The sequence below is a fragment of the Myotis brandtii genome, unplaced genomic scaffold (assembly GCF_000412655.1).
Source record: "Myotis brandtii unplaced genomic scaffold, ASM41265v1 scaffold99, whole genome shotgun sequence".
Classification (NCBI taxonomy): Eukaryota; Metazoa; Chordata; class Mammalia; order Chiroptera; family Vespertilionidae; genus Myotis; species Myotis brandtii.
This window is the reverse complement of record NW_005372121.1, coordinates 2,971,628-2,983,316: the sequence shown is the minus strand read 5'-3', so window position 1 is coordinate 2,983,316 and position 11,689 is coordinate 2,971,628. Positions and strand designations below refer to the sequence as shown.

General features: G+C 34.7%; 1 protein-coding gene across 5 annotated transcripts in view; it reads left to right on the top strand.

The window, feature by feature from the left end:
- Window positions 1-7,643, top strand: part of PHC3 (polyhomeotic homolog 3 (Drosophila)) — a 64,648-nt gene extending 57,005 nt beyond the window's left edge. For 4 of the 5 annotated variants that reach the window (XM_014533565.1, XM_014533566.1, XM_014533563.1 and 1 more), the window contains one exon: window positions 2,899-7,643. In XM_014533565.1, the coding sequence (XP_014389051.1) occupies window positions 2,899-3,053 (155 nt within the window). In that variant the 3' untranslated portion in view covers window positions 3,054-7,643. Of the gene's footprint in view, window positions 1-942; window positions 1,073-2,898 lie in introns of all 5 variants that reach the window. The other variant, XR_001360657.1, reaches the window with a different exon arrangement.
- The last annotated feature ends 4,046 nt before the right edge of the window (window positions 7,644-11,689 follow it).

Here is an 11,689-nt window from a genome sequence, read left to right as displayed (position 1 = left end):
GGCGGGCGGCACAGTGGGATCTGCCTGCAGTATGCAAATTTAACGGCCATCTTTGTTGGGTTAATTTGCATACTCTTCTGATTGGCTGGTGAGCGTAGCGAAGGTATGGTCAATTAGCATCTTTGTCTTTTATTAGTGTAGATATGACTATTTACTGGTTTTCATAATACTAACATTGGGACTTGATTTTTCTGTAATATTGAATGGCAGGTCATAGCTTTTCACCTTTCTTATTGAGGCCATTTTTTGTGCAGGGTGAGTTTATTTTGGGTTTCTCTGGAAAAGTGACTGACTGCTTGGGACCCGTGTTCATGTGTTCAGGTCTGTGCACACCCTGATAGCTGCTTCTGGTGATGTAAAGCCAGCTACTCTGACTGGTTACTACAGTTGGGATATATTTTGTACATATCCCTAGGGTGCAGCTGCTTTACAGAAGGAGATTTTAATGTCAGAAATTCATAGAACTAGCTCAGTACATCCTGAGCATGTAAAATTTTTTTTAAATTCAATTTTCTCGATTTTCCGGAAGCATATTTGCTTCTATTTTTTTCTTTTTTAAGTCACTTTATTTTTTAACTTATGTACTAATGTATAGTATAATCCCCCCACCCCTTTTTTGGGTTGGCTTAAGAAAGTTGTGATCAAAAATTCTGAAGATAATGCATTCATATTTGATCATGCTGTTTCCCAAACTTTTTGTTCACTATTATTTTGCTAATACCTTTATTGTCCACCTGCAAGAAGACATTTGAAGAGGGATCTCATAATGCAGAGGAACGAAAACATGCTATATATTTTCCTCATGGAGAGCTCCTTGTTTCTATTCCCACATGTAGCTCTTATAGTCCTCATTACTTCTCATGGCTCCTGTTTTCTGAATCTAAGTAAGTCCTACCCTATCTTTCTCTCTCTTCTTTTCTTCCCTGTGCTCTTGTAAGTAAGACTGAAGAGAGAAGAACATTAGTTCTTTCATATAAAGAAGGATGAAGTCACAACTAGACGCAAGATTAGTCAGTTTTGTCTGCCCAGTTTTGAGAGCTACCTCTGGGAAAAGGAAAGGGGCTTTTCTATGGTGAGTAATTCCTTTTAACTATATAATTTCTTTTATATGGTAAATGGGCAAAATCATAAAAATTCCTCATAGGGTACTTTTGAAATGTCAATTTTTAGAAGTCTGAGAAATTATTAAGACTAGAGAAATTGATAAGCTGGCTGTTATATAGGAAACAAGAAAGATACAACCAACAAAGAAGGCAAAAAAATATCCAAGAGAAAAGATGGCCACACAGCAAAATACAGAAAAAGTGTTTGTATTACTCTTACAGATGGTTCCTCTCTAACAGATTCTGTTTTTTGTTCATTATTTATTTATTCACTCATTTAATCCTTCACTTACCCCCCCCCCCCCAAAAAAAATATATATGTATATTTAGCACCTACAGTGCTTTGTGTTTAGTTCTGGGGTTATAGGGATGACATCATTATCTATATAAACAAGAGAATGATACGTTTGCAATAGGAAGATAATCATTTCTGCAAAGTTGTGGTATCTAAAGATGTAATGTAACCATTTCCATTTTTTTGTGTTTTCCCTGAGAATATACTGATTTGAATAAAATAGACTTTAAGCTGTTAGTATTTATTCTTTTTTGTTTGTTTTGTTTTTCTATTGATTTTTAGAGAGAGTGGAAGGGGGGGAGGGAGAAGAGAGAGAGAAATATCAATGTGAGACACACCGATTGCCTCCTGCACACACCCCAACTGGAGCAGGGATCGAACCTGCAACGCAGGTACATGCCTTCGACCGGGAATCAAACCTGAGACCCTTTGGTGTGCAGGCCAATGCTCTAACACTGAACAACACTGGCTAAGGCATTAGTATTTATTCTTAAATTTATTTTTCTAATTTTACTGTCTAAGGAAGCTTCTACATTGTGCATTCTCTTCTCTCTTGGTTCCTTAATTCATTACCTTCTTGCTAGTTTCCTTATCCTTAGTGGAGAAGTTTATTGAGTAACCTGACTGCAAAATTTGGTAGATAATAAGAACATTTGGGGTTCAAGTTGATTCTAGTATTGTTTGTTACCTGATAAAGCACCTGATTTAGTTTGAGAGCTAAAATAATGTTTTTTGGCAAGATGTTAGTTAGCAAGCCCCTAATTTCAATGAGAATTTATGTTTCAAAAGTGGAGATGAGTCCAATGATACTAAGATTTGAAGTTGAAATTACAAGTAGAGCAGTATAATACATTTTAGCAGTATTGCAATAGAGCAATACTATAATCTTGATGGATTGGTTCTGTCCTTAGTGAACAATAAAAATGTTTTCGATGTGCTTGTCAATTGAAGGTTGTAAATTAAAAGTTATAAGAGGTAATGAAAGTGGTATTCTGGTACATAAGAAAATATTTCTAAATTGTTATTTAAATGGCAGAACACTATATTTTATTCCTTTGTATGTATATGTGAAGAATACGTTATAGAAAGATAAGTTCATGAGGTATAATAATTAGTTAATCTAAACTTGTTATATATGTGGCATGCTTTGAGATGACACCATCATCCTTTTTGTGAAGATAAGCTATATCTAGAGTCTAGATTCTAGACTGATCAATCCTTACATTTTACCTGACTCTTACTAATTATTTCTATATTATTTTTAGAACAAGAATTCCAAGTAAGTTGCTTTACCTGATTTTGATTAATTTTTATTTTCAGAATGTCAAAAAATACTCTCTTCTTCGGGAGTGAACCTAAGATTACCATAAATAAATTTCATTTGTTTCTCAGCCTGTAGTTCACATACTCAGACCCAGTGAGAGCATAACTGTGACTATTAGGAGTAATGTCTAATTGTTGTGTATTAATTCTAATTTCCTTCCTCTGATCAAATTCCAGGCTGCCAGGATATCGCAGATGAGTTTAGAGCACAGGAGATTGATGGACAGGCCCTTCTCTTGCTAAAAGAAGACCATCTTATGAGTGCAATGAATATCAAGCTTGGCCCCGCCCTAAAGATCTGTGCACGCATCAACTCTCTGAAGGAATCTTAACAAGATCATGAGGCTTTTCGATAACAGCAGTTTTATTCTTCTTAAACAAACTTGTAAGGTAAAGGCTCAGGTTGGCCTAGAATATTATCACGTATTGTGGTGGATAGCCAAGAACATTGGGATCTCCACATGAAAAGCTGACATTTCTTTTACAGATATAATAATTCATCATACATTTTCATAATTAGCCAACATTGGTGAAATTAATTTTACAGGTTACATACAACATTGAAAGACTTGTTATAGAGGGCCATGATATTTTTCAAAGAAACGTATTCTAGTACTTTTTAAAAAAGTAATGTTTATCATTAATATAAAGAATCCTTTTAAAACTAATTTAATGATTTACATTTCTCTTTTGATCCAGTTTTGTTATACATTTTTCTACCCTATAATTTTCCCATAAGTTGTCATTAGAGATAATTTAAGAATAATTTAGGAGTCCAGTGACTGGAATTGTATGCAGTGAGATATCATTGTGCATTTAAAAAAAATGTCTGTTAGAAAGTTGTTTTGTCTATAAAAAAGGGTTGCATTCTAGCAAGAATTACACTGATCTGGGAGTCAAACAAGTTGGTTTCTATTCTAAACTTGACCAAGAATTTGGTGTAGCTGAGAACATTGTCCTCTTAGTTTTTGTACATGTAGACCAATGGTTCTCCTGGAGATGAGTTTTGCTGCCCTGGGGACATTTTGGTTGTCATAGCTGAGGGGGCTGAGGGAGGGATGCTCTCGGTACCTAACACATGGAGGACAGGGATTGTATATTTCCTACAATGCACAGGACAGCCCTCCACAACAGCTATGCGGTCCAAAATGTCAGTAGTACCAAGGTTGAGAAACTCTAATGTAGGAGTGATAAATTATTCTCTTTTTCACCCAGAGGGATACATTACACAATGCAAATATTTCAGGTAGCATCAGTGTTCTGCTGAAGTATTTTCCCCAGTGTATGCACACTTAGAAAAAGGGGAGCAATCCATTAAATTGGCCGATAAAATAAGGACTAGCATACAAATAATTTGACTCTTAAAAGATATTGATTCATATTAATTATCTTTTATCTCTGCTCTTCTGTGATAAAAGGCATAATCTGATTACACCTTATGAACCAATGTACATATAACCTTTACCAACAAGGCAATAGTGTGTAGCAGATAAACGTATTTGGTCTTTGGCATTTTTCTAATGTTGAACATGCTGGGTCTAGCTAGAAAGCATATTCCTTTTTCCTGACTAAACCCTTGCATGCTTTCTGCAAAGCACTTACCAAGTGATATCTCTTGAATGGTGAAGTCTAATTTTGTATGTACATGTTTTAGGGGGGAAATTTTTAAGTAAAACCTTTCACCAAACAGTTAGTGATCTACTAGAATTGTGACACCAAAACAAAATTGTTTTGGGAGCCTTGAGAGCTTTATAGTCCTGGACATCAAAAATTTGTTTATTTTTTTTAAATCTTATCTCTATCATACAATGAAAATGTTTTAATAATTGAAGGAACATACATAGATATTTGGTAAAAGTGGAAAGAGTCTATGGGTTTCAGTCATTATCACTGCTCTTTTCAAAAAGATTGTGTTGACCTAGTAGAAGACTAAAGATGTCATTAAAGACATCACAGATATTTATCTTTTGGCTTTGTGTACATTAGAGAATGTTGATTATTTTTATACAAAAATACAGCGGGTAATTTTTTTAATCTGTAGATGCCTCTTGTTTGAATGTATGCTTTGTGGGATTCTTTAGTGTAGTAATGTTTTAAAAAATGATGTTTACTGATAGTTGCGTGTAGGATTAGAATGTGTAATATAGTGTAAGGCTCATGTTCCAGACCTACAATAGCTTGTAGTCCATGTTACATATTTCTTTATATCACATTTTTAATTATTGGATTAAAGTTTCAAGGAAAGGTAGGTACTCTCTAGTCAACTTTCATTTATTAGCATTTAATCATTGTGACAGAGTTGTCATATGCTTGACTTTTCCCCTCGTGTTGCAATTTCAGAACTCAAATACAGGCTAAGCACTAGTGGAAGATGTTTCACTGTATTGGGAGGGTGGGGGCACAAAGAAAAATCTCCCCTGGAATTAAAACTTTAGCATAGAGAATCCACACACAACTAATGTAAAATTATGTGAGGATAAATTCCCCTTGCAATAATGACTGCTTCCCATAACTATATATAACCTTTAAGGGGTTAGCTTTGAACTGTGTTAATAGGTTCACCTTTTATTTACACCCTCTTCTAATAGCAGTCATTATGTAGTACTTACTAAAAAGCCCCTGTGCCTGGCACTATGTTAAGAAAGCTTACAAGAAGGATATCCATTTGAGAGTACCTTATAATCTTAAGTCTTATAATAATAATAATCTTAAGAATAGTATCAAAACATACCAGAAAATATACTTGTTTTTTTTTTCAAGTGAGTAGTTTTATTTAGAAATGGCTCATTTGCTTTCAACTAGTCACTCTCACCTTTGAAGCAGTTATTTCTTTCAAGATGATTAAATCATGTTAATATCAGTTACATATAATGGATATAGATGATGACACTGGGTGTGCACCTCTCTCCTGAGCTGTAAGCACAGTTTTAGTATGATATAGGTGGGAAGAGGGCTATTATTTTTATTTATATAATTGTTTTAGGATTTTGATTGAGGGAATGACAAGCAGAAAGAGAAGTTCTTCCTATTTTTGCTACTTAAGTTTGTATTTTCTGACTTGTTTAAACTTACACACTCTTTTTCCATTGAGGGGGGGAAAACCTACAAGTTTGAAATTTTATTTGCTTTAAGCCATGTGTTTCTAAGAAAGTAAACAAGCTAAGAGAGCTGGCTTATAAAAATTATTTTTTACATGATGTGGATTTTCATCAAGTCTTGTGCAGGGATGTGTCTGACACAGCTCTGCACTTTGATGAAATCAGTATAATATGAGACAGACTGTCACTTTTTAAGTGGCATTTAACTGTTTCCAGGATGGTACTTTTAATTTGCTGTGGCATCATCTAAACACTTTTAAGGGCTGACCTAGAAGTAGAGAAGGTGGAATGGGAGGGAAAAAATGTTAGTGAAGAAACTTGAGAATGCGAGAGAGGCAAGAGGCCTGCCACTTGTTAGTTTATCTCACTTCAACACTGAACAAATTTCTGCACTTTTGAAGCTAATATTTATGTTTTACCTAGTTTTAAATAGAAATTATTTTAAGTAGCCCTCTTAGAACTGTATGTAATATGTATTGTTATGCCCATGCCTTTGAATAATTTTTTACAGTTAATCTTCATCTAGCCAGTGTGAAATTAGACATTTATTCAGATACCAGTATTAGATTGAAATCTGTCATAGTGCCCCATATCACTGACGTGTCCAATTAAATGTTTTAAGCCCTATTATTTGTATTTGCAGGGTGTTGATACACTATGGCACAAGTGTCGTAAGGAGGCAATATATAGATTGTATATATAGTCTTAGGTTGTCAGAAACTCAAAGATTAGTTGTTTTAATGATCAGAATTGAGTATTCACTTTCAGATGCCACAGCTGAATCAAAGAAAAGCATTTTTAAGGTTGTATCTTATTTGCTAGGTTGTCTCAGTGTAAGAATTGGATGACTAAGAGCTGTTTCTCTTTATCAGTGTGATTTTAATTAACACAAGCCTACCTCTATTTTTTGATGCACAGTAGTGTGGATCATGAAGTAAATAGTTTCACATTATTCACTATCGGTATTTTATGAATCTATTTAGAACATTTGATTTCATTTTAAAGATTATGATTCAATTTAGATAAGCACAAATACAGTATTAGGGAAAGTAAATATGCAGTTTTAGCAAAATTTAATTTCAACCTATTAAGAGCTGCATATCTTTAAAAGAATTCTTTGGAAAGATATTCCTCTTTTGTTTTAAGTTCAGAAAACGTATCTCTATATGATTTCCTTTATAGCAGCAATACAAGCCATTACATCAGTAAAGAGTTAAAAATTATATTATCTTTGGAAAAAGTTTCCTAAATTTTTAAGAATTCTAAAGTTTTACATATAATTTTTTAGAGCTTATTTAATCTAGCTTAAAATAATACTATGAGAAAGCTTTTTTTTTGAAAGTTGTAAAGTACTAATATGATGGTAATTATTGCCATCATATTACAGAGCAAAACATTTGGCTTTCTCTGAACTGTCACTTTAGTACACACATATTAAAAGGAAGTGGCCTCCCTCCTTTTCAGATCTGAAGCCCACCTTCTCTAATGAAAATTGTCCCATTCTACTCTTAACACGTGAACCTTTTAAATGCGATGTTTACGGAAACTTTTGGGAAATGTTTCCCATGAATGTTTCATGTTTTCCCTTTTTATAGCTTATGAACATTTTATTTAAAGATGACTGTTTTAATCTCAGATATTAGGAGGTACACTAGAAAAGTATTTTTTTCTGTCTTTGAAAAGTACAACTGCTCTCAGTGATACTGGTGGCATAAATATGAATCCATAGAGAGAAAACCTGTGCAAAGGTTTTTAAATGTATTGTCTAAAAGGAAGTATAGAATGATTCTTAATTTGGAAAAAATAAATATGAATTTAAAACACTGTTATGTTAACATGGCATGGTTTTAAATTTAACTCCAGTAATCTTCTTAAGGATTGATAGTAGCCATCATTATTGGCTTAAAAAGTATACAGTGTTAAATCCATGTTTTTTGGAGCTTTCATTGATAGAGGTGAAAAAGTTCGTGTTTGTGAGGGTGGTGGAGCTGGTGGTGAAGTAAATATCAACCTACTTTAGAAAGAAGGAACTTTTCAGTCGTGCCTCAAGCAAACCAGAAGTATCCATTGCTTACAATCTTTGTTTAGAATGGTTGAAAAGTCATAATTCTTTTTGTTTTAGGTAGTACTAAGTACTCTAATAGTTAATAGATCTACATAATCATTAAATTACTATGATGAATGACTGGGGTTTCACATCTAGTTGAAACAGCTGTGTGTGGTGACCCCCTCGGCAGTTACTTACCTTTAAACCTGTTTCCTCTTCTATGTATACCGTGTGGAGCCTATACTAAACATGTTGATTTTGATTTAAATCATCTCTTAGGTTCCTCCCAGCTCTAAAACTATGATTCTGGGCCACATAATGGGGTGTTTTTAAGTTGCTTCTACTTAATTCTCTTTCCCTTTTCAACAGTTCCTTTCATACTTCAGAGCAATTGCTAAAAGATAATTATTTATTAAGCATTATTCCCTGGGCCACCTAGTCTTGGTTGTCCTAGGGAACAAGGCAGAAAATTTAAACAGACAAGCAAATGAGGACATTTTTCTAAATGCTTCTTGCTAGCTAACCATGGAATATATGAACACACTAGAGGCCCACTGCATGACATTCATGCACTCTGGGGGGTCCCTCAGCCTGGCCTGTGCCCTCTCGCAGTCTAGGAGCCCTCGGGGGATGTCCGACTGCCACGGAAGCAAGAGAGGCTCCCGCCACCACCACTGTGCTCGCCAGCTGTGAGCCCGGCTTCTGGCTGAGCGACGCTCCCCCTGTGGGAGCGCACTGATCATCAGGGGGCAGCTCCTGTGTTGAGCATCTGCCTTCTGGTGGTCAGTGTGCATCATAGCAACCAGTCATTCTGCCGTTCGGTCGATTTGCATAATAGCCTTTTATTATATATGATGAAAAATGATAATGGACATTATCATTCAGACATTTATCCATTCATTTAGCAAACTGTTTGAACACTTACTATGTGCAGCATGTGATATACATGATGTAAGGAACTAGTCATAAGTAAACAAAATCTTCCCAAACAAAATTTTGATTGCAGTTTAAACATGGACATAATTATTATTACTTTAATGTACTGAATATAAAGTTGGAACTGAGGGAATTTTTTTATGCATTGGGGTAAGGATTAGGCTAGATGACAGATAAGGGGTCTGAGTAAATCACATCAAATCCTGTAACATTTTACCTACTAAACATCAATCAGTCATAAACCTGATTAGGTTATGAAATTAAGTGTCCTAACACTAAGGATTTATATTTTGTGACAGCCCATATTTCTAAGAATTGTTTTGACACTTGAATCTGTTCCAGAGGTGTTGCTATGCAGGGAGTGTGACAGAACAATACAAAGAAGCTGGTGCTGACTTACTATACATTTTTAACCACAAAAGCTTTACATCCAGTATTGACAGTGAAGCATATCTAAAACTGGGAAATCTCAAAGGAATTTGCTGAACAGGTTTGTTTTGTACTTTTGTTTTGTTTTTAAAGCAAGGAAGGCTACATAAGATGAATTTTATTACAAATAACTACTTTTTAGAAAGAACACATTACAAAATAAAAGGGTTTTACTTTAAAATACTGAACTAGTAAACATAAAAGAGTTCTATGTTTAAATTGACAAGTATATGGGGAGTAAGTATTGAATGGGATCGTTATTAACTGGGTAGAGATTCCTTACCACTTGAGGATTCTGTGACTTACACTGTAATTCCTATTGACAGAGCTTTACATATTAACATTGCTTGATACTAACATTCTCTATAAAGATAAAAAAATGAAAGTATCTCATTTTTATTGATTTCAGAGAGGAAGGGAGAGGGAGAGGTAGAAATATCAATGATGAGAGAGAATCATTGATCGGCTGCCTCCTGCATGCCCCACACTGGGGATTGAGCCCCAACCCGGACATGTGCCCTGACTGGGAATGGAACTGTGACCTCCTGGCTATATTACAGGTTGATGCTCAACCACTTAGCCACACCAGGTGGGTAGTCACAACTTAAAGCAGGAAAATGTCCTAATACATGTTGGATTGGAATCTTTAACAAATTGATTTAAAAAGGAACACTGACATTCCACGTAAAACAAATTTTTTCCCCATGGCATTGTTTAAAATTTAACATGTTTTGATATACCCAATTTTAAAAATATTTACCCATATTTTATGATGTTAGTATATATATTGCATTAGTACCTTTTAAATATGTATTCTTAAAACTTAAAAAGTCAGTGGAGCCCTGACTGGTGTTGCTAAGTGGTTAAAGCATCGGCTCCTGAACCGAAGGGTTGCATGTTCAGTTCCCAGTCAAGGGCATTCACCTGGGTTGTGGGTTCCCTCTCTGCCTCAGTCGGATGCATACAGTAGGCAACCAGTCAGTGTTTCTCTCTTGCATTGATATTTCTCTTTCTCTCCCTTCCTCCCTTCCATGCTCTCTGAAAAGCAATGCGAAAAACATCCCCAGGTGAGGATTTAAAAAAATAAAGTCAACGAAGTGTACAAGGATGTTTAACTTCTGAGACATTTACCCAAGATTCCCAAGTCACCTTATTCAAAAACTTTCTGTTTTTTTCTGTAGGGAAAAAAAAGTCAAAGTAGGTTCTAGAAACTATGCTTAGAGTCAGGGGTAAGCTTGTGCTGAGTTGTAGGCCACAGTGTGCAGGCATTTCAGGCCTCTACTGAATTAATGCTTTTGTCTTGCTGGTTAACCTTTTGTTGATTTAAACAAAGGCAAATTTTTGTGATACATTAGTTTTTAAAAAAATACTAATTTTTGATTCTTCAAGTACATGTTGACTTTTTCTATTTCTACGTTTGATTCCTCACAATGTTCTAAAATGGGACTTTCAAATGATTAAAACCTCAAAAGCTGATCCACCCAGGATGAACAAAGCATCACCAAGGGGAAAAAGCATTTTTTATCTTTATAGAAAACAAATGTTAAGATTATATATAGATGTATTCTTTACATTGGATATTGTATTAGAGTCCTCTTTACAGGAAATTAGTTTTAGCACTCTTAGCATTAGTGTTCCTAGATTGGTGTCTGTAGCTAGTTTTCAAATGTATAACCTGAAAATGAAGTTAATTTTGCATTATAAGAGCACACCACGATCTATGTAAAAAGTCTGTCCATTTGGTATATTTTTTTTAAAAAGAGAAGGCACTTTCATATTAACAAGTAGCATGTGTATTAATTTTAGATTTTCATATCTGTTGTGTCTGTATTCAGTGAAGTGAAATTAAGCATTCAGATGCTTGTTGATGGCAACATTAACTGTTAAATTAAAGCACCTTATATTCTGCTGCTTAACCTGACTTGTAATTGCACCTTTGTTACCTGCACATTTCACGTAGAACATTGTTGTAACATTGCTTCATGTGGGTCTGGATGAAGGTTAAGTGGGCCTACAAAATCATTTATTTATATTGTTTATAATTCAATAATATATTGTAGACCAGCTGTTAAGTTCATTTCTTTACTAATAAAAGCCTCTTCCATTTGGCTGGTCTATTGCATAATTTCTTTTTTTCTTTAAGCTTATGAGGCATGGGGGCTTTCTAAGTGAACAACAACAAAAAGCTTACTAAGGGATTTGAAATAGATAGAAACTTTCCTGATTTAAAATCTGCAGGGTTTTATTAAGTACAATTTATTTTAAATATCATAGTGCCATGTTATGGCCAATTAGAAAGCAATACATTCAGAGGAAACGTAACAGAAAAGTGAGAGGGCCAGGTTTAGACATGGACAGGTTGGACACTTCTATGTAGTTCAACTGAATTCACAAAGTGACTTCAGATTATTTGTCATTCAGATTCCTTTATTCCTGTAGTTCTCAGCTGGGGCGATTT